General features: G+C 36.8%; 2 protein-coding genes across 3 annotated transcripts; both read left to right on the plus strand.

The window, feature by feature from the left end:
* Positions 1 to 3,333: 3,333 nt before the first annotated feature.
* On the plus strand, positions 3,334 to 8,610 carry LOC104421213 (omega-hydroxypalmitate O-feruloyl transferase). 2 transcript variants are annotated; one of them, XM_010033097.3, is made up of 4 exons: positions 3,334 to 3,466; positions 4,427 to 4,882; positions 7,411 to 7,737; positions 7,951 to 8,610. In XM_010033097.3, exons 2-4 carry the CDS (start codon positions 4,451 to 4,453, stop codon positions 8,488 to 8,490), a joined length of 1,299 nt encoding a protein of 432 aa, XP_010031399.2. In that variant the 5' UTR covers positions 3,334 to 3,466; positions 4,427 to 4,450; the 3' UTR covers positions 8,491 to 8,610. The 2 variants fall into 2 exon arrangements, with proteins under 2 accessions (XP_010031399.2, XP_010031398.2); XM_010033096.3 differs by having other exon boundaries at positions 3,340 to 3,466; positions 4,419 to 4,882.
* Positions 8,611 to 14,124: 5,514 nt separating this feature from the next.
* On the plus strand, positions 14,125 to 17,348 carry LOC120288851 (omega-hydroxypalmitate O-feruloyl transferase-like). The gene is made up of 4 exons (XM_039303027.1): positions 14,125 to 14,570; positions 14,694 to 15,149; positions 16,087 to 16,413; positions 16,809 to 17,348. Exons 2-4 carry the CDS (start codon positions 14,718 to 14,720, stop codon positions 17,346 to 17,348), a joined length of 1,299 nt encoding a protein of 432 aa, XP_039158961.1. The 5' UTR covers positions 14,125 to 14,570; positions 14,694 to 14,717.
* The last annotated feature ends 781 nt before the right edge of the window (positions 17,349 to 18,129 follow it).

The raw sequence follows: 18,129 nt of genomic DNA on the forward strand, positions 1-18,129 counted from the left end.
AGTTCGATGGACCTTAGTCATGGTGAATAAGCCTAGAACTATCATGTTTGTTGGAGCTTGGAAGAATTGCACTTGTGGAGGTGAATAGCTTAGTAGAGTCACAATCATCAATATACTTGAAAGGACCAAAAGATTGAAGAGTAGTGGATCATAATCAGGATTACATATTATTGGCTAGAGTGGTTCTTTTCAAATGAGGTGGAAGACTATAACAAGATGATCTTGGTGACTTTATTGAAGATGAAGAATCGGTAGTGATGCTGATGTCCTTAGAGGTCTTTGGAAGTCAACTCAATTAATTAGTGAAGACAAACAATCCTTGGAAGTTTTTGAAAGCTAATGAAGTCAAGGGGATCATTGGAAAATTGGTTACATGTCTCTCCGCACCATTTCGTTAGTGGATGGTATCAACAAACTGATGATAATTAGTGGTCTTGAATATGGGTAAAGTAATATGCTAATATCAAGTCCTGAAAGGTGATGGTCAAATGCTTTTCTAATTGGAACATTGATCAAGATGTAACAAGTCGTTACAAAGGCTTGGAGTCAACATTAGAAACGAAAAAGATGAATCAAAGAAGTTATGGCAATTTGACAAGAGACACACTCTGACAAAAGTAGTCCAACTATAGAAGCAGTATGACTAGTTTAGGAGACTGCCACTATCAAAGGGAGCCATTCTAATGCTAATGAGCGATTGAGAGCATGATAGAACCAACAGCTACTTCATAGAGATGAGATGCAAACTGTCATCCAAGGTTAGATGGCTATATGTTCAATTTAAGAGAAGTAGTGAAGTTGGCTAGAAACGAATAAATTGAATTTGGAGCCCTTAAGTCTTTTTCTTTGTTTTGTAGCAGCTGCGTTATTGATTATATCTCTATATAGTGCTACTAAGTTATAAATCATAGTAGAGTCAAATGTACAAGTGTAAGACCAATGGTTGTGGATTGAAAGTGTGATTAATCACATGAAAAAAACAATACTTACCAATTATAACTTACAATACTAATTATTAGTAAATTCCAACCTTATAACCGTTAACTTGAAGAATGCACGTAAATTTGGGATAAAGCTGAACCCCTATAAATTTATGTGTACTTTCTTTTATTTCTTTGTTATTAGTACCATTCTTGAATACTTATCTGTTCATCAATAGCACTCCTGGTTATATTAAATTATTTCTATGTCTGTTAAGTTTAATTTTGTTATAATCCGCAAAAGTCATTCGTAGTTTTCATCCAATATATTCATCTCCTGGTTGTAGTGTTAGTTTCAATTTTAAAAAGAAAACCAAGGACGTCCTTTGTAGGGCACGACTTTTTGAGAAAGTCCAAATCTTGGTCAACCAATCAAGCTTGGATGATTTTTTTAAAAAAAAAAAATATCACATATCTTGGGCCCCTTGGTTTCGTTTTCTTTTTTTATTTTTGACCGTACAGAAGCTCCTTTCTTGATATTCTCTACGTGGTCAAACTAGCATCATTACCCAACCAAATAAAAACAACTCTCAAAATATATATTTATGTGTCCTTCAGGAGATGCTTTGGATATCTTTCTTATGGTAATAAATCGATTTATATCCTCAAATTGTGCCGAATTTTGTGTACGGTTCAAACTCAAAACGTTAATTTAATAGTATGTTCTGTCAAATCTTTCTCTAGACCTAACGTTTCATGAGAATTTCATTTAAAATAATCTCTATATTCTTTTAGAATGATCGGCTAACTCATTCTTGAATTCTTCTTTCAACAAAGCACTGATGTCTTAGTGCACTTTATTACTTCCTCTCATAATTGATTATGTTGAATGGGATGATCGGTGTGAATTTTGGTAGGTTTTTTTTCCCTTCATTTGTTGTCCTTATCACCGTTTAAGATCAATTTGATCAAATGAGATTTTGCTTGTGTAATGGTTCAATTTCCTTTTCTATTCCAAATTAAAATTAATAGAACCAACTATAATTTTCTGCTTTCTAACTTGGGCTAACGTTCATGTGCAATCAGGCAATTAGGCAGCTGCAACGCAGCATAAAGAAACGCCGATGCCTTTTATTGGTCAAATTGTTGCAGATTCAAAGACCATTCAATCGCAATTGTAGTCCATAAAGTCTCTCTTAGCTATTACAAAGTGAACTAAAAAAAGGTTTTGGATGGAGCCAAATCTCAATTTTAGTTAAGTCATCTTCATGGTTATGTTAACACATTCCTATTAAATGCTAGCTTTGGCAAGGAGAATTATCAAAAAGTGCTAAACCTATTATAATTGTACTAATTCAATCATAAATATTTTTTGTCAATTAATTTATAAACTTTTTACAATTTTACTAATTCAATCCTTTTGATCAATTTAGATTGGTTAATACTGACACGGACGTCAATTGTCTTATATAGTACGGTTGTGCCAATTCACATATTGAATGATTAAAAGTATACTCTTTGAAGTGCTTGCACTCAACGCAAAACATTCAACACCTTGACAATAAGGTCGTTGCTCACATGATAGATAGCTTCATTTATAATAACTTCATTTATAACCCATCTGATTTTTCATAATTTATTTAAGTGATAAACAACACTGTCATGGCCGCGTCACTCAACCACTATCGCATGATCCTCTATCGAACTTGTAGTGACTTGATCCATCTCCTTGTTAGACAATTTATCACCCATCGACCAACCATTATTGCTCCGACGCTCCTAACAATTTGGTAATCACTCAAACTCATGGATTATTTTAGGGCTCGACAGCTTATGAGTAAGGACACATTTTTTAATACCTTTTTGTTTGGTCGAGTGCACTTTTCGAATTGCAATCTTTTACGCCTAATAGTGCATGACATTACGAATCCACTAACACGATTGACAAAACGGCAACGTGAAGCTATGTCAACGTGATCCCCTGCCTGGAGTACGTGATCTCCAACGTGTTTTTTGGCTGGCGGGAAAGACTGGAAGGGGATTGCGGTTGCTTTGGGTTTGCTGGATTCGATCATGATCGCTTTCCCCCAGGCTGGTCCAGATGGAAACTCACGAGCCATGAATAGCTTCGAAAGAGAGATTGCTTGTCATTTTAATAGTGCTCGCCAGTTGGAGATCATGTCAATGAAATGCGCTTGCTTTTATTATTTGAAGCTCAACCCTTTTTTTAATTATTAATACGAAGTTATATCAACCCTTTGTTAGGCTACAACTTCTTTATCCTATGGTCAAATATTTATCAATTTCTTTTGGGATTAATGCCTGGTGCGCTTGTTATACCAAACAAAAAAGTATTGATTAAAATACTATTGTTGGTGCACATTCCTTCCAAATATAGTAAACAAATAAATTACTCAAACTGGAATCTGCGAAGCAACTAATTCGTACTTAACGCCAGAACTCGAGAAGCGACAACCACAAAATCTGGACCTGCGAAGAGAAGCCAAATCCAAGTGTTTCATCTGTAGTATCTCCCGTTCTTAAAGGTATGTGGGTTTTCCTATGACTTTGAGTCGTGTGTGCATTGCATTTGGACAAGGAGAAAAAATCATTATTATTTTAGTCTTAACCTTATTGTATGGATTCCAAGTCGGTCTTAAATGTATAAGTTGTTCCAATATAATCCTAGACTTTGTAGGAGAATTCCAATGCAGTCCTACCGAAGAAAACTCGCCTGAAATTACTAATGCGACAGTCCAGTCGTTGCTAATATACCACATTAAAAGAAAAATAAAAAGGAAAATGAAAATAAGTTTCGTTGTTTTGAGTGAAGGGATCTACATCAAATTATCAGCATACCACGTGGGATGGTCAACAATGACTGTGCCAACACACTAGCAATTTCAGGCAAGTTTTGCACTTGGAGGACTATATTGAAGTTTTCTTAAAAGGTTTAAAACTAAATTTGAATATTTGAAAGGGCTTAGGACTGAATTGAAACCCATAGAATAGATTTAGGACTCAAATAGTAATTTCCCTTACCCAAAGTTCGTGTATAGCCCTATCTTGGTGCTGTATACGTAGGATGGGTTTGGCACGCATGGCCAATATGTTGTAACATGTATGTGTAGGAGTAACCTACATAGATTGTCAAGCGCAGGTTTATACTCTGCCCAACAAGTTAAACTTTTGAATTGGTTTTTCCATCATGGAACCAGAGTGATAATTCAATCTCTATGCCCCATTTTGAGATTCATATCGCTTGTGGATATGTTCTTAACTCATATTATTCCTATTCCTCAACTCCTTATGGTTTTTCTTTCGTGTGATTTGATATCATTCCAAGTTAGGAGTGAAGATGAAGTTATTCAATTCCACTTTGAATTTGTGTGTATATATGCAAAGACATATAGCGACTTTATTTATGCGTAGCTCTCCTCTATTTATCAACTTTGTTTGTACTTCTCAGCACATTCTTTTCTTTTTATTTTCAACAAGGAGAGCAGATCATAAATCTCCAGACTTCTCTAATGGAGGCACCCGCAAAGGAGAACATCATAAAAGTAGAAAGATCTAGCCCCGTCGTCGTCCTACCAGAATATGAAACACCCGAGGGTTCCATGTTCTTAAGTAGCCTTGATCAAATGGCTCCCGCAATCGTGCCGACCGTTTATTGTTTCGACAGGAGTGACGCAAATGTGGTAGACGTGATTAAGCAAGCTCTGGCCAAAGTTCTGGTTCATTACTATCCAATTGCCGGGAGATTAGCCAAAAACTATTGTGGGAAGTTGGTTGTCGATTGCCAAAAGAAGTTAGGAGTCCCATTTGTGGAGGCAACGGCTGATTGTGACATCAAAAATCTTGGTAATTTGATAATTTTCGATTCTGATGTTTTAGGTAAGCTTGTTTACAGAGATCCTATGGAACATATACTTGAAGTTGCCCCTCTTCTAACCGCACAGGTCAGGAACAATCTTCTTTTTTATATTTATGCTTGAGAGTGCTTTCTATTTGGTTTTTTTCCCCATTAACATGATAGTGAATTTGTTTTAGTAGGCTTAATCTCCGTTCGTTTCGCGGAAAATAATTTGTTAGAAAAACGTTTTCCAGATTTTTGACGTTCGTTTTATGGAAAATGAATTCCTTGGGGAAAATGTTTTCCATTTTTGAAAAGTGGAAAACATTTTTCTCACTTGATCTTTCTTACTTCACACTTCTACAAATCTTCACTTCCTCCTCCCATTTCTTCTTCTTCTTTTCTTTTTTTATTTGAATTATTTTTAAAATTTTATTTTTTCTTTTTTAATTCGAATTATTTTTAATTTCCTTTTTCTTTTTTTTTTTTTCTTTTTTCTTTTTCTTTTCTTTGTTTCCCATCTTCTTCTTTCTTGGCTAGTCGTCAACCATCGCCAGGCAAACCTCAAACTCGTCAATCTCAAGCTCACGCTCGTTGATCGGCAAGCCTCGAGCTCGACACTCACGCTCGCCAACTGGGAGCGACAAGCCTCTTGCTCGTCGGTGAGCTCGAGGCTCACCAATGGCCAATCGTGGGCCATCGTCGTGGTCGGCGACTGGCCAAGAAAGAATGAGATGGAAAACAAAGAAAAAGAAAAAGAAAAAAATTAATAATAGATTTTTAAAATTAAAAAATAATTAAAAATAAAATTTTAAAAATATGAAAAATCCATTTTTAAAAATAAAATAAATGAAAAAGAGTATATGAAGGAAAATATTTTCCTTACCGAATAGCAAAAATATTTTCCATTTCATTTTCAAGTTTCATCCGAACACCGGAAAATATTTACATTTTCTTGGAAAATGACTTCCGTAAAATATTTTCTAGAAACGCCATATTTTCCGTGAAACGGACGGAGCCTTAATTCAAATTAAATTAGTAACTTCTCATATCATAAAAACTAGACAATAATAGTAACTTTCTATTTATAATAAATAGGAACTTTCAGTTGCTTTTGCATTGGGTAATTCCTTCTATGCATTTAGTGACTTTTCATCTGATAATATCTATATAAATTTAACTAGTGTTTTCTCCATTTAATTGATGGAGAACTTGATTCTTTTTCTTTTTTTTTCTGTTGGCAATGGAACCACTATCAAACTGTTATTAGAACCACTGGGATTCACCCCAGTGGCCACCCTTCCAATATGGAAGGGGAATATTGGAAGGGGATGTGAAGGGTTCAAATCATCACCTTCTCAGGGGGGATGGGGTGGGAACGCGTAAGTTTCAAGAGTGGGTTTCGACTCCCACGCGCTGTAAGAGGCGGGGCAAAAGTCGAGAGTGAGTGTAGAGTAGAATAGAGTAAAGGCTGACAAAAAAAAACTATTATTAGTAACTTTTCTTTAATAATTTTTTTCAAGTAGAATTAGTATATTTTTAATTTTTATATAAATATCATCATTTCTAGTTAGTTTAGTCATTGGTCCACTTAATTAGTATCTCTCTCAATGACAACAAATATTTCGAAGGAGCCTCTCCATGTGTCCAAGAGTAAAAAGCAACTTTCTCAATGCTTGAAATTAAAAAGTAACTTTCTTAACACAATGATAAACTTTCGATAATCAATGACTTATAAAGTATCCATGCTGATAGTAACTTACCCATAAAAAAAGTAGAGAGAAATTAACTTTTCCTAATTGGTAGAAACTTATCTTGCTAAAATCTCAATTGAGATTCATCAAATCCATCTACAGTGTATCGAGTCTAGGCAAATCTTTCCCCTTTTCAAGGAAAGAAGCTAGTGATATTATGGCATGGGTCAAGATCATTCACCCTAAATCCATTTGCCCCAACCACCGAGGCTTGCCTTAATGGAAAGAAGCTAGTGATATTATGGCATGGGTCAAGATCATTCACCCTAAATCCATTTGCCCCAACCACCGAGGCTTGCCTTAATGGCCACCCTTTCCACTTGAAAAAGAGAGATGGTAGGTTTGATTCCCCATCTTCTAAGGGAGCTAGGGTGGGAACGTATGAATGAGAGAGCAAAGTTTCGTAACCTACGCACATCATACAACATACATAGTAGCTTATAAAATAGATATTGGATCAAACCAAAAAAAAAAAAAAATCCATTTGCACCATCGAATCCAGTGGTTCTAATTGAGTGCAAGACTTCGAATGTACAAGGAGGTTTTATTTATTCGTGAAAATGATTAATTCGAAAAATATCTTCCTAAAAGCAATCGTTTGTATCGCTTGAAATTATTTGCCCATAACAAATATTTTCATTATCAACAGCAATTTATATCTAAATATTTTTATGGATAATGAAAATGTTTTTAATTCATTTATATTTGTAAGCCATATAAGCAATTACTTTAAAAATAATAATAATTTACAAATCATTCATTTTCCGCGAAACAAACTGAGCTAAAGTGCATAAACTCAATCAATGCAAGAACTTGATCACATATTCATTTGTTCTGCATTTTATGTTGAGATATTATTTACTATGGAGACATGTCACAGGTGACGAAATTCAGATGTGGAGGTTTCACTTTAGGGATCGCACTTAGTCATTGCATGGCAGATGGTGTGTCGGCAATGAATTTTATGAACGCATGGGCTGAAATAGCAAGAGGCGAGCCTTTATCCCTCGTCCCTTGTCATGATAGAACTGTCCTAAAATCAAGGTTGCCTCCTCGAATCACCGGTCCTTACAACGAGTTTGTTCATATAAGTGATGTATCAAACATGACGGCATTTTATGAGGAGCAACAATTCGTACAAAAGTCTTTCCACTTTGATGCTGAGAAGCTGGCCATCTTAAAAATAATGGCAACAAAAGATGAACAGGTGAATCCTTATATCGTAATTATAGGTAGTGTCAATTCATAGATAACTTTGTTATACAAGTTCATTCACAATTAGTTCCAAAAGAATTCCGAATACACCCAATATTATACCAAAATACATTTCCGATATATATATGACTTATATTTACAGCCATCGATTATGCATTACATGAATATTTGGTCGCAAAAAGTATCTACTCATCTTGAACCACAGGTAACAGGCAGTTGCACCAACTTCATAGCACTTGCAGCCTTCGTGTGGCGGGCTCGAAGCGTGGCCCTCAAGATGAAACTTCACCAACAATCAAAACTTCTTTTAGCAGTCAATTTCAGGTATAGGCTAACACCACCATTGCCCGACGGCTACTTTGGGAACGCCGTGGCCTTGCCCTGTTGTCTCTGCTCGGTTGGAGAGTTGATTGAGGAGCCAATCTCTGCTTCCGCGGGGAGAATAAAGAAGGCAATCGAGAGCGTGACGGACAACTACATTCGGTCAAGGATCGACTATTTGGACATGTATCAATATGAAGGATTTCCTCTGGGCACTCTAGTAATAACTTCATGGACAGGGCTCGAGTATGGCTACACAAACTTTGGTTGGGGAGAGCCGACGTTTGGGATGGGTGACCTACTAAGGGAAACCTGCTTGTTTATGACAGAAGGGAAAGAGAAAGGCATTACGGTGGTGTTGGGTTTGCCCCTTTCAGCCATGAATACCTTTGAGAAGCTTGTTTGTGATCTGAACGAGGCTTAGTACAATAATATTGTTATTCAAAATTGGTTTACAAAGTATGACCAACTACAAGTGGATCATCATATTCAACACCTGAATGGAATCCATCATTTTATTTAATAAATCAATTTTACGGGTTTAGTCTTGAATTTCCAGATAATTCTTAATATATCTCGTAACTGCCCATGTTTGTTTTTCGTCACCATTGTCCGGGACAAATTTAATAAAACATTCTCTCCACCATCACCACTTTTCATGATCAACAATCACCCCTCTTCATGTCAACAATCACTCTTTGTTATATCCAACAATCATCTCTTTTCATCATAATAAACAATTTCAACAACTACTACCCACTTACAGGGAGGTCAGTCAAAGACTCTCGAGGGAGGATGGTCATTGATTGCCAAAGAAATTAGGAGTTCCCTTTGTGGAGGCAACAGAAAATCGTGACATTGAAAATCTGGCTGATGTACGAGCAATTAATTTTGAGGATTTAAGAAAGGTTGTTCACAAAGATCCTACCAAAAATATACTTGAAGTTACACCCCTTCTAACTAGGAATTTTAAAAAGAAACGGCTGAATTGAAATTCAAAAACAACTCAATTTGTCATGAGACTCAGGCCGAAATCACTGTATGTTCAAAAATTCCCTCTTTTTCATGCGTCCCCAAGGTGCTCTTTGTTCAGCTCGTCAGATGTCACTGTGTCGCATAAAAAACCCAGAGTTCTCTTGTGGCATCGAAACATAAATTGTGTGTTCTCTAAGGAATTTCACCCGAGAGTAGTGGGAATTTCACGCACAAAATTCCATCAACCGTTGGAACTTTTGTAGTTCACATCCGGTTGATTTTATTTATGAATTCAAACTCAATACATAATTTAACATCACCATTAGCGATCATGTTAATGAAATATGCTTTCCTTTCTTACTTAAAGCTCTAACCTTTATTTCATAATAAACAGATAGGTATTCCCAACCTTTGTTAGACCATAATTGCTTTGCTCTCTTCTTTTTTTTCCTTCTTTTTTTCTTTTTTGGTCTCTTCGGTGAAACACACACACATATATATATTATCCCACGGTCAACTTTTATATATCAAGCTGCTATTTTTATTTTTCTTAACTAAAGTGCCCAAGCGCACATGTTATGCATGTGTCACGGTCCGTGAAATTTCTCGTACTCGTGACACTTGTGAGTAGTGCTTGGAGTTATCGAGTGAATAGTGAGGATGCAAAGGAGACAAACATAACTGGTCTGTGGAAGTGGCGTCAGAACGGTTGGTGCTAGAAATTATAGGATAAAATGATTATATCACTTAGGAGCTTTGAAAGCATGATTGGCCTCCTGTGCATAGATGGTCTAAAGCTAATGCCGCTCTCCTAACGAGGTCATGGCAGGCCGAAACCAGTTGTTGAACTTAGAGAGATATGCTATCTCACTCGATGGACTAGACACCCGAGCGAAGCTGGGTGTGGTACAATCTTATACAGAGAAGCTATTCACCGTATTGTTCGCTGGAACAACTATAGAAGGAAGGCTGGCCTGGCGAATTCTGCTCGCCAGGCACTGCACGAGTCTTTCCGCAACCAAGGAAACTATCGACCCGTGAGACATGCATGACCTTGCAAAATGGCGCGGGTGGAAGGTCAACTTTCGTCCAAACAAAAAGCTTCACCGTGAAGTGAATGGCACGCTATTTCAACATAGATGTCAGTAACTACCGAGAATTATCTTAATAGCCACTCTTCTTATATGAAAATAGGAGATAGGGAGTTTGATTCCCTATCTTCTCAAGGTACTTGGAGTGAAAATGTTTAGCTTTAGACGTGGGATTCAACTTTAGTTTTAGATATGGGATTCAACTCATATGCTTTACAAAAAAATAGGACAAAAGTCTGAAAGTGAGTTGAAAATTAAAAAATAAAAAATAAAAACATAGATGTCGCTAAATAGTGGGAAGGCTAACTTATTGATGGGCCATAGATGATGTTTACCAATAGACGTTGAGTCGTCACTCCTTCATACAAAATCCTCTTCGAGTCGTCACTCCTTCATACAAAATCCTCTCTCTCTCTCTCTCTCTCTCTCTCTCTGTGACAAAGCTGGTATGCAGAATCCAAGCGAAGCAAAGATAAGACTGCATTCTCAGGGAAAATACTGGGTAGAATAGTCTTAAGATGGATAATTTAGAAAGTGACACATGGCAACGTTGGGCTCACCTATTAGAAATTTTGAAATCCGCCCCCCTCCCCTCCCCCTCTCCATTGCTTTTTCGTTACTCTCCTGTTGCTGCATCAATTTCATGAGTTGTCTTTTTTTACCAAAAAAAAATTTCATGAGTTGTCTTTGAAAGAGCAATGAGTTGGCTGTGAAAGAATATATAAGCGTGTGGGCATGCGCGCACGCGCAAGCATGCATGTGAATGCCAAATCAAAAGGGTGTTGAAATTCTAATCAATTTTTGTCAAAATAATCTAGACTTCAACTAGGCTATAGAGAAATAGGTGGTAAAATAGGTAGAGGTGAGCATTGGTCCAAGGTCAATCCTGGATCAACCCTGGACTGGCCCAACCTTGCCGATCTGGTCTGGTTCCCAAGGAGACTGAGTCAGTTATTGGTCCTAGGATTCCTTGACCAGTACTATACGGGTTGGTCATCGATTCTGAGAGCTCATAGTCGATCTAACCCTCACTCTATATATATTATATAATATATTATTTATAATTTTTTATATAGAGAAAACCTTAAAATAAACAGTGTTAATAATATTAAACAACTCTTTAGTAAGGAGTTCAACTAATTTTACATTGTTCTTTAATAAATTAGATTTTTAATGTATTTTATGGCGTCAATAGTCATAATTTACGAAGAAAGAAAATGTTTTTGTGAAGAGTTCTCACGGCGTCCAAAAGAGCATAAATAGCTCCTTATGGCATTCTCCTCTAGTACTCGTTCTCTTCTGTCTTGTTTGTCATCTTAGTCTTCAATTTGCCAAAATCGAAATAAACAACTTCTCCGCTCGCCATTCGACACTCGTCTCACTCACTTTGGATCACTCGTGCCACTTGCCATTCGATACTCACTTGATTTGTTGCTCCCCACTCGACACTCGGCGCTCACCCCACTCAACCCTTACCGCTTGCATTTCTTAGTTGACCTCGCTCATCATCAAATCCATTAGGTTGGTCCGATCCTCGGTTGCCCTTTCAAGAGTACAAAAGATGAAATAAAAAATTATCGGTTAGTCCCAAGTTGATTCTAGAACCGGATCGAACCCATTAGGTCAGTCCAATCCTCAATCACATTTTCAAGGAGTACAAAAAATAAAATAATAAATTCATTTTTATTACTGCTTTTGACCCCGAACAGAGAATCGGAAACATAGAAAGGAAACGGTCCTATTGGAAACCCTTTCGTTGATTGCCAAGAAGTTAGGAGTTCCCTTTCTGAAATCTGGTCAATTGAATCAAACCAAACCCATTGAATCGGAATAAGTAAAACATAATCGTAACTCCTTCTGAACAGTCGCATTATTTTAACCGATGCTATGGTTAATTTTTTTTTTGTAAAAATAAATCCGAACTTTCCAATAAAAAAATAACAATTGTTTGTTAGTGCTAAATCTCATCCACACGTGCACTTACATCTTTTTTATGTGGGACACTATTTTTAATAACAAACTACCAATAATCCCCCACTTTGTTTGTAAAACAAAAATACAAAAATAAAACGTAAAAAATATACAATCAAAATTTCCGTACAATTAATATACATATGTAAAGGTCTCTTTTGATTAAACATTTAGTTAGTCCAAGTATCTTAAAAATCTGTTAAAGTATTAAGTAGCTCGACTTTAAACTTGTACTTTTAAATAATAGAATTGAATATACTGCATATATACTAATCTCTTGTTTCAACGAGAAGTTTTATATTACTCTGCACTATTATGGTCTTGTATTTGATCCTATTTCATAAGCTCTCTAGAAACCAATCCTAACTTTCATAAGAAACAACACAACTGCTAAACTTACTTCTACAATGTATTTCTATTATTATTAACACATTACAAATTTACACTATACTTCATTAAGAATTCAATTCAACCTATAAAAAACAAAACTGACGATATTGATTTCTTATATCAAGACTACGTCAATATCAAACAATCAAATTCAATAGCTTGTTCTTACCCATTAAACATTGTAACTAGTAATGTTCTAGAAAAATATTGGGTTACCATTACTATTGATTTTAAATGAAGGGTTTTAGCCCCCATTTATTATGAGGTCATATTTACCACATCTCCAGTTAAAGCTTTTGTCACCAGTCTGATACAAATAAAAAAAATGCTTTTAAAATTATATGCTACGCGATTTAATTCTAACATTTTGTTTGGGGGTTAAAAGTTAATCCAAAATTTTTATGCAATAAATAAATGACTGGATCGTCAAAATTTAGATGTCAACAACAATTTTTCAACGTAACCACATTGGCTCAAAGAATAACCCCATTATATTTTTAGCTTTAATACATAAGATAGTATCTACTTCTCCCAAATCTTTCATTTAAAAAAAATGTAAGTTAAATACTTTTTAAACTCATTAACTCTAGTGATATTGGTTCCAAAAAATAAGCATGCCAGCAATGTATAAGCACACTAAAACGCCATATCCTCTGGTGAAGTTAGAATATATATACTTATCTGCACTTGTGCCTTCTCCTTCTACAGAAGATATGCAAACTCAATTTTTTGAAGAATCACCACTTCCCAAGCAATGGTTTCTTTTCGCTGCAAAAGAATAACCAAAGTCTAAAATGGAAGCCGATAGAAATGGTCATTGTTAGGCGGGAAGTAGAAGCCAATCATCACCTCCTTCAGGTGCAACAATTTCGCATACAAGCCTCTTTTTTTACTCAGGTTGACAAAGGAAATCAGATTTGCGATTGAGTTTTCTGGAGGAAGCTTGATCCAAATGATTAAAATGTGTCTGATTCTCCACCGTACCGATTTCTGTTACTTGTTTCTTTGACACCCACGCTTGAAGTATCTCATCAATTTTAGGCTCAGGCAGAAGCCGCTTGTCCTTGATCTCCAAATAATGTTTGTGAGCTTCCTTTGATCAACATGATGTACATATCATAATTTGAATGGCATCCCATCTCCTTCTTTTTGTTAAGAGCTCGAACATTTCTTCCCTTTCATAGAGTCCAGCATCGACCATAAAAACTTCCCCAACTCCTTGCTTCTTTGGATATCGGCCTCGTTGGGCCCCAACTCTGAAATCGGTTTCGTAACCAACGTTGTGTGCAGCCCTTGGCGACAAATAAATGGCCGTAAAAGCCAATACCAAAGATCTCGACAAAACCAAGCACCCAGCAACACGCGCATACTTCTCCTTGTTAAAAATCAATAAATCAAGATCTGATTCCATTCTACCCTATTCGAAGAAAACCTGAGTACCAGTTCGTGATTTAGGTGCTCGCCGTGCAGAAATTGTCCGAGATTGTTGAGGGCGGCACAAAATAGGAGTGGGACTTCGTCTGCTTCCGGTCCTCGATCACAAGCTCAACGTCAGGGAGGCTTTTATAGGGTCAGTTCTTAGTCCCAAAAATGAAGCTTTTACTAGAAGCTTCGTGTTTGAAAATCTTCCTGCTGTGCACGTAGGATTTGTTCGGCATGTATGGCTGATGTATCGCAACATGTGTGATTGGCAACGCTTCTTGTGAACCCGCAACGTATTTGAAAGGTGTAATTTTTATCGTGCAGGAGGAAGCCCTCCATAGATTGACAATTACGGGTTTATATTCCGTCTAACAATTTAAGCTTTTGAAGTGACATTTTATTTTATTTTTTAATCTTAGAACCAGATTGAAGTTTCATTCTCCATGCTCCATTTTGAGATTCATACCGCTTTTGGATATAATCTTCCCCATATTTTTCCTGTTCCTCTACTCCTCATGGTTTTTCTTTCATGTGATTTGATATCATTCCAAGCTACAAGATGCATAGCGTTTTTGTTTACATGTGGCCTCTCTTTATGTAACCACTTTGTTTATAGTTCTCAGTGCAATTTTTTTCCCCTCAAGGAAGAGAGCAGGATCTGGAATATCTTATGCACCGATCTTTCTCCATCGGTATTATGTAAGACTCCGAGTTAATCTAGTAAATGTCAGTTCTTATCGACCAAAAAAAAAAAAAAAAAAAAAAAAGAAGAGAGCAGGATATAAATTTCCAGTCTTCTCCTATGGAGGCATCCGCGAAGAACAACGACCTAATAATAGAAAGATCCAGCCCCACCGTGGTCCTCCCAGAATACGAAACACCCAAGGATTCCATTTTCTTAAGCAGCCTTGAAAAAATGTTTCCCTCGATGAAGCGATCCATTTATTCTTTCGAGAGGAGTGACGCAAATGTGGTAGACGTGATAAAGCAATCTTTGGCCAAAGTTCTGGTTCATTATTATCCACTTGCAGGGAGATTAGCTAAAAACTCTCGAGGGAAGTTGTTTGTTGATTGCCAAAAGAAGTTAGGAGTCCCATTTGTGGAGGCAATGACTGATAGTGAAATCGAGAGTCTGGGTGATAGCAGACTTGTCAATTCTGATGTTTTAGGCAAGCTCGTTTACAGAGATCCTATGGAAGATATGCTTGAAGTTGCCCCTCTTCTGACTGCACAGGTAAGCAACAATGTTCCCCTTCTAAAGATCATAAGTACTTCTTTTTGCCGTTTTACTTGGTTTTCTCGATTACATATGATAATGAATTTGTTTTGGTAGAATTAATTCTTGATTGAACTAGTTGATGTTAGGTTCCAGATTTTTTAAGTTTGCTTACGATTTGAGAGATGATAATTTTCTATTTTCATATGACAAGTAATTTTCATATTAGAAAAACTAAATGGTAAATAGTAACTTTTTATATTGTTAATTAATAACTTTCTCAACATGACAGAGCGAGGCTCAAACTCGCCACATCTAGCGAGGTCAAGCCTTGCTTGCCCCTGAGAAATTTTTAAAGTAGGTTCAGTTATTGCTCCAATTTGTATCTCTCTCAATGACAAATCTATTTCGATGTACCATCTTTGTGTGCCCAAAAATAATGAATATTTAGCATCTTCTTCTTCAGAAACTTATTTTTAGAGTAAGTTCAGTTATTACTCCAATTAGTTTGTATCTCTCTCAATGACAAAAGTATTTCGACATACCCTCTTCGTGTGCCCAAAAATAATGAATATTTGGCATCTTCTTCGTTAGAAACTTTCTCATTGCCTTAAAAGTAGGAAACTATGGCAAATTATCAAATCCAATACCAACTTATAAATATACATACAGCTGTTAACTTACCCTAAAGATTAAAGACAGTGACTTTTCCTAGTTGGTAGAAACTTGTCTCGCTAAAGTCTCAACTGAGATTCATCAATTCCCTGGTATCGTGCCTAGGCAAATCTTTCCCATAAAGAAGTCGAGAGATTAGGGTATGGTCAAGAGCATCCACCCTGAAACCATTTGCACTGATAAATCCGGTGATTTCCTACGAATGCAAGACTTTAATGGACATATTTACTTGTTCTGCTTTTTATGCTGAGATATTATTTACCTTAGAGGCAAATCACAGGTGACAAAATTCAGATGTGGAGGCTTCATTTTAGGGGTTGCAATTAGCCATCACATAGCAGATGGGGTGTCGGCAATGAATTTTATGAACGCATGGGCTGAAATTGCAAGAGGCAAGCCGTTATCCCTGGTCCCTTGTCATGATAGAGCCATCCTAAAACCAAGGGTGCCTCCTCAAATCACGGGTCCTTACAACGAATTTGTTCAAATAAGTGACGTATCAAACCTCATGGCATTATATGAGGAACAACAATTGGTATACAAATCCTTCCACTTCGACGCTGAGAAGCTGGCGACCCTAAAAAGAATGGCCACAAAAGATGAGCAGGTAAATTTCTGTCTTATGATAATGGATAGGTGGCTATTCATGGACATTTTTGCATGATATACACGTCAACTCACAATTAGTTCCAAAAGAATTCCAAATACACCCAACCCTATATCAAGATAAATTTTCAATTGAATACATTGCTCTGCGACTTTTAAATAATGACGGCAACTAAAAGTACACGTCCATGAGATCATTTCTTCGCTGAATATAGTTTTTATTGGACCCAGAAATTCTGAAATGGACCACTACCATGCACGTTCCTTATAATTTGATTGATTACAACTGTCATGTTATTTGTAAATATATGAATCTATTTACATATATGACCATCAAGAAAGCCTTACATGAATATTTGATCACCAAAAAGGGAATCTATTCATCTTGAGCAACAGGTAACGAGCGCATGCACCAGCTTTGTAGCACTGGCAGCCTTTGTGTGGCGGGTTCGCAGTATGGCCCTCAAGATGAAACTTCACCAACAATTAAAGCTTCATTTAATAGTCAATTTCAGGTCGAGGCTAACAACCCCATTGCCCGAGGGGTACTTTGGGAACGCCGTGGTCTCTCCCTGTTGTCTCTGCACCATGGGAGAGTTGATCGAGGAGCCAATCTCTGCTTTTGTGACAAGAATAAAGAAGGCAATCGAGAGTGTGACCGACAATTACGTACAGTCGAGAATCGACTATTATGACATTAATCCTTCTGAGCGACTCCCTGTTAGCGCATTTTCAATAAGTTCATGGACAAGGCTCGAGTATGGCTCCACAAACTTTGGGTGGGGAGAGCCAAGGTTTGGGGCCGGTGAACCACCAAGAGAAAGCTGCTTGTTTATGAAGGATGGGAGAGAAAAGGGCATTGCGGTGGTGTTGGGTTTGCCACTTCCAGCCATGAATACCTTCGAGAAACTTGTTTGTGATCTTAATGTTGTCTAGTACACTAATATTGGCATTCCAAACTATTTTACAAAGGGCGACCAACTATAAGTGAATCAATGTATCCAACACCTGAATAAAATCTGTCACATTACTTAAATAAATCATTTCCAAAAGTTTGGTCTAAATACCTAAGATAATTAGTTGGAATTATGAGCATATCTTGTGTCTTCCTATGTTATTTCAATTATCGTCGTCCAAGACCAATTTAATAAAACATTATCTTTTTACTTGTCGTGAAGCTTCAAAATTTCCCTTTCATTTTATCCTTCAGAAGTTGACATTCACCCCCTTCGTGGTGTCAATAGTTGGACATGAGCTTAGACAATTACTCTTTTTATTTCTTTGGAAATGGCAAAAAAAAGAAATGAATTCATTCAATATGATGTTGAGCAAAAGAGAGCTGTTGAATAAGCATCATAGAAATTTATCTAATTACTTAATTTTTCTCTAATCTAATTACTTAATTGACACTAATTATCGAGTGCAAGTTTATCGATATGAATGAGACAATCTTCATTCTTATGCCACATTTGGGCTGCTCGATATGGTATAGTTCGTCGCACGGAAGCCGCAAGCCACAGGGATGTGCGTTCGTGCCCTTTATGTATCTCATCATGGTGCTGGCGCAACATATTGGACGACTAGTGGAGTATACCGAGTTCTACATGCACAAGATAAATGAGTGAAGTTGTCACTACATTTCTATATCTTTACTATATGGAAGAGGATGGTCTTAATGTGACCCCATGTTAACATTAGGGAGGAAGGTTCTCTTTTG

The sequence above is a fragment of the Eucalyptus grandis genome, chromosome 10 (genome assembly GCF_016545825.1).
Source record: "Eucalyptus grandis isolate ANBG69807.140 chromosome 10, ASM1654582v1, whole genome shotgun sequence".
In the NCBI taxonomy this organism is placed as follows: domain Eukaryota; kingdom Viridiplantae; phylum Streptophyta; class Magnoliopsida; order Myrtales; family Myrtaceae; genus Eucalyptus; species Eucalyptus grandis.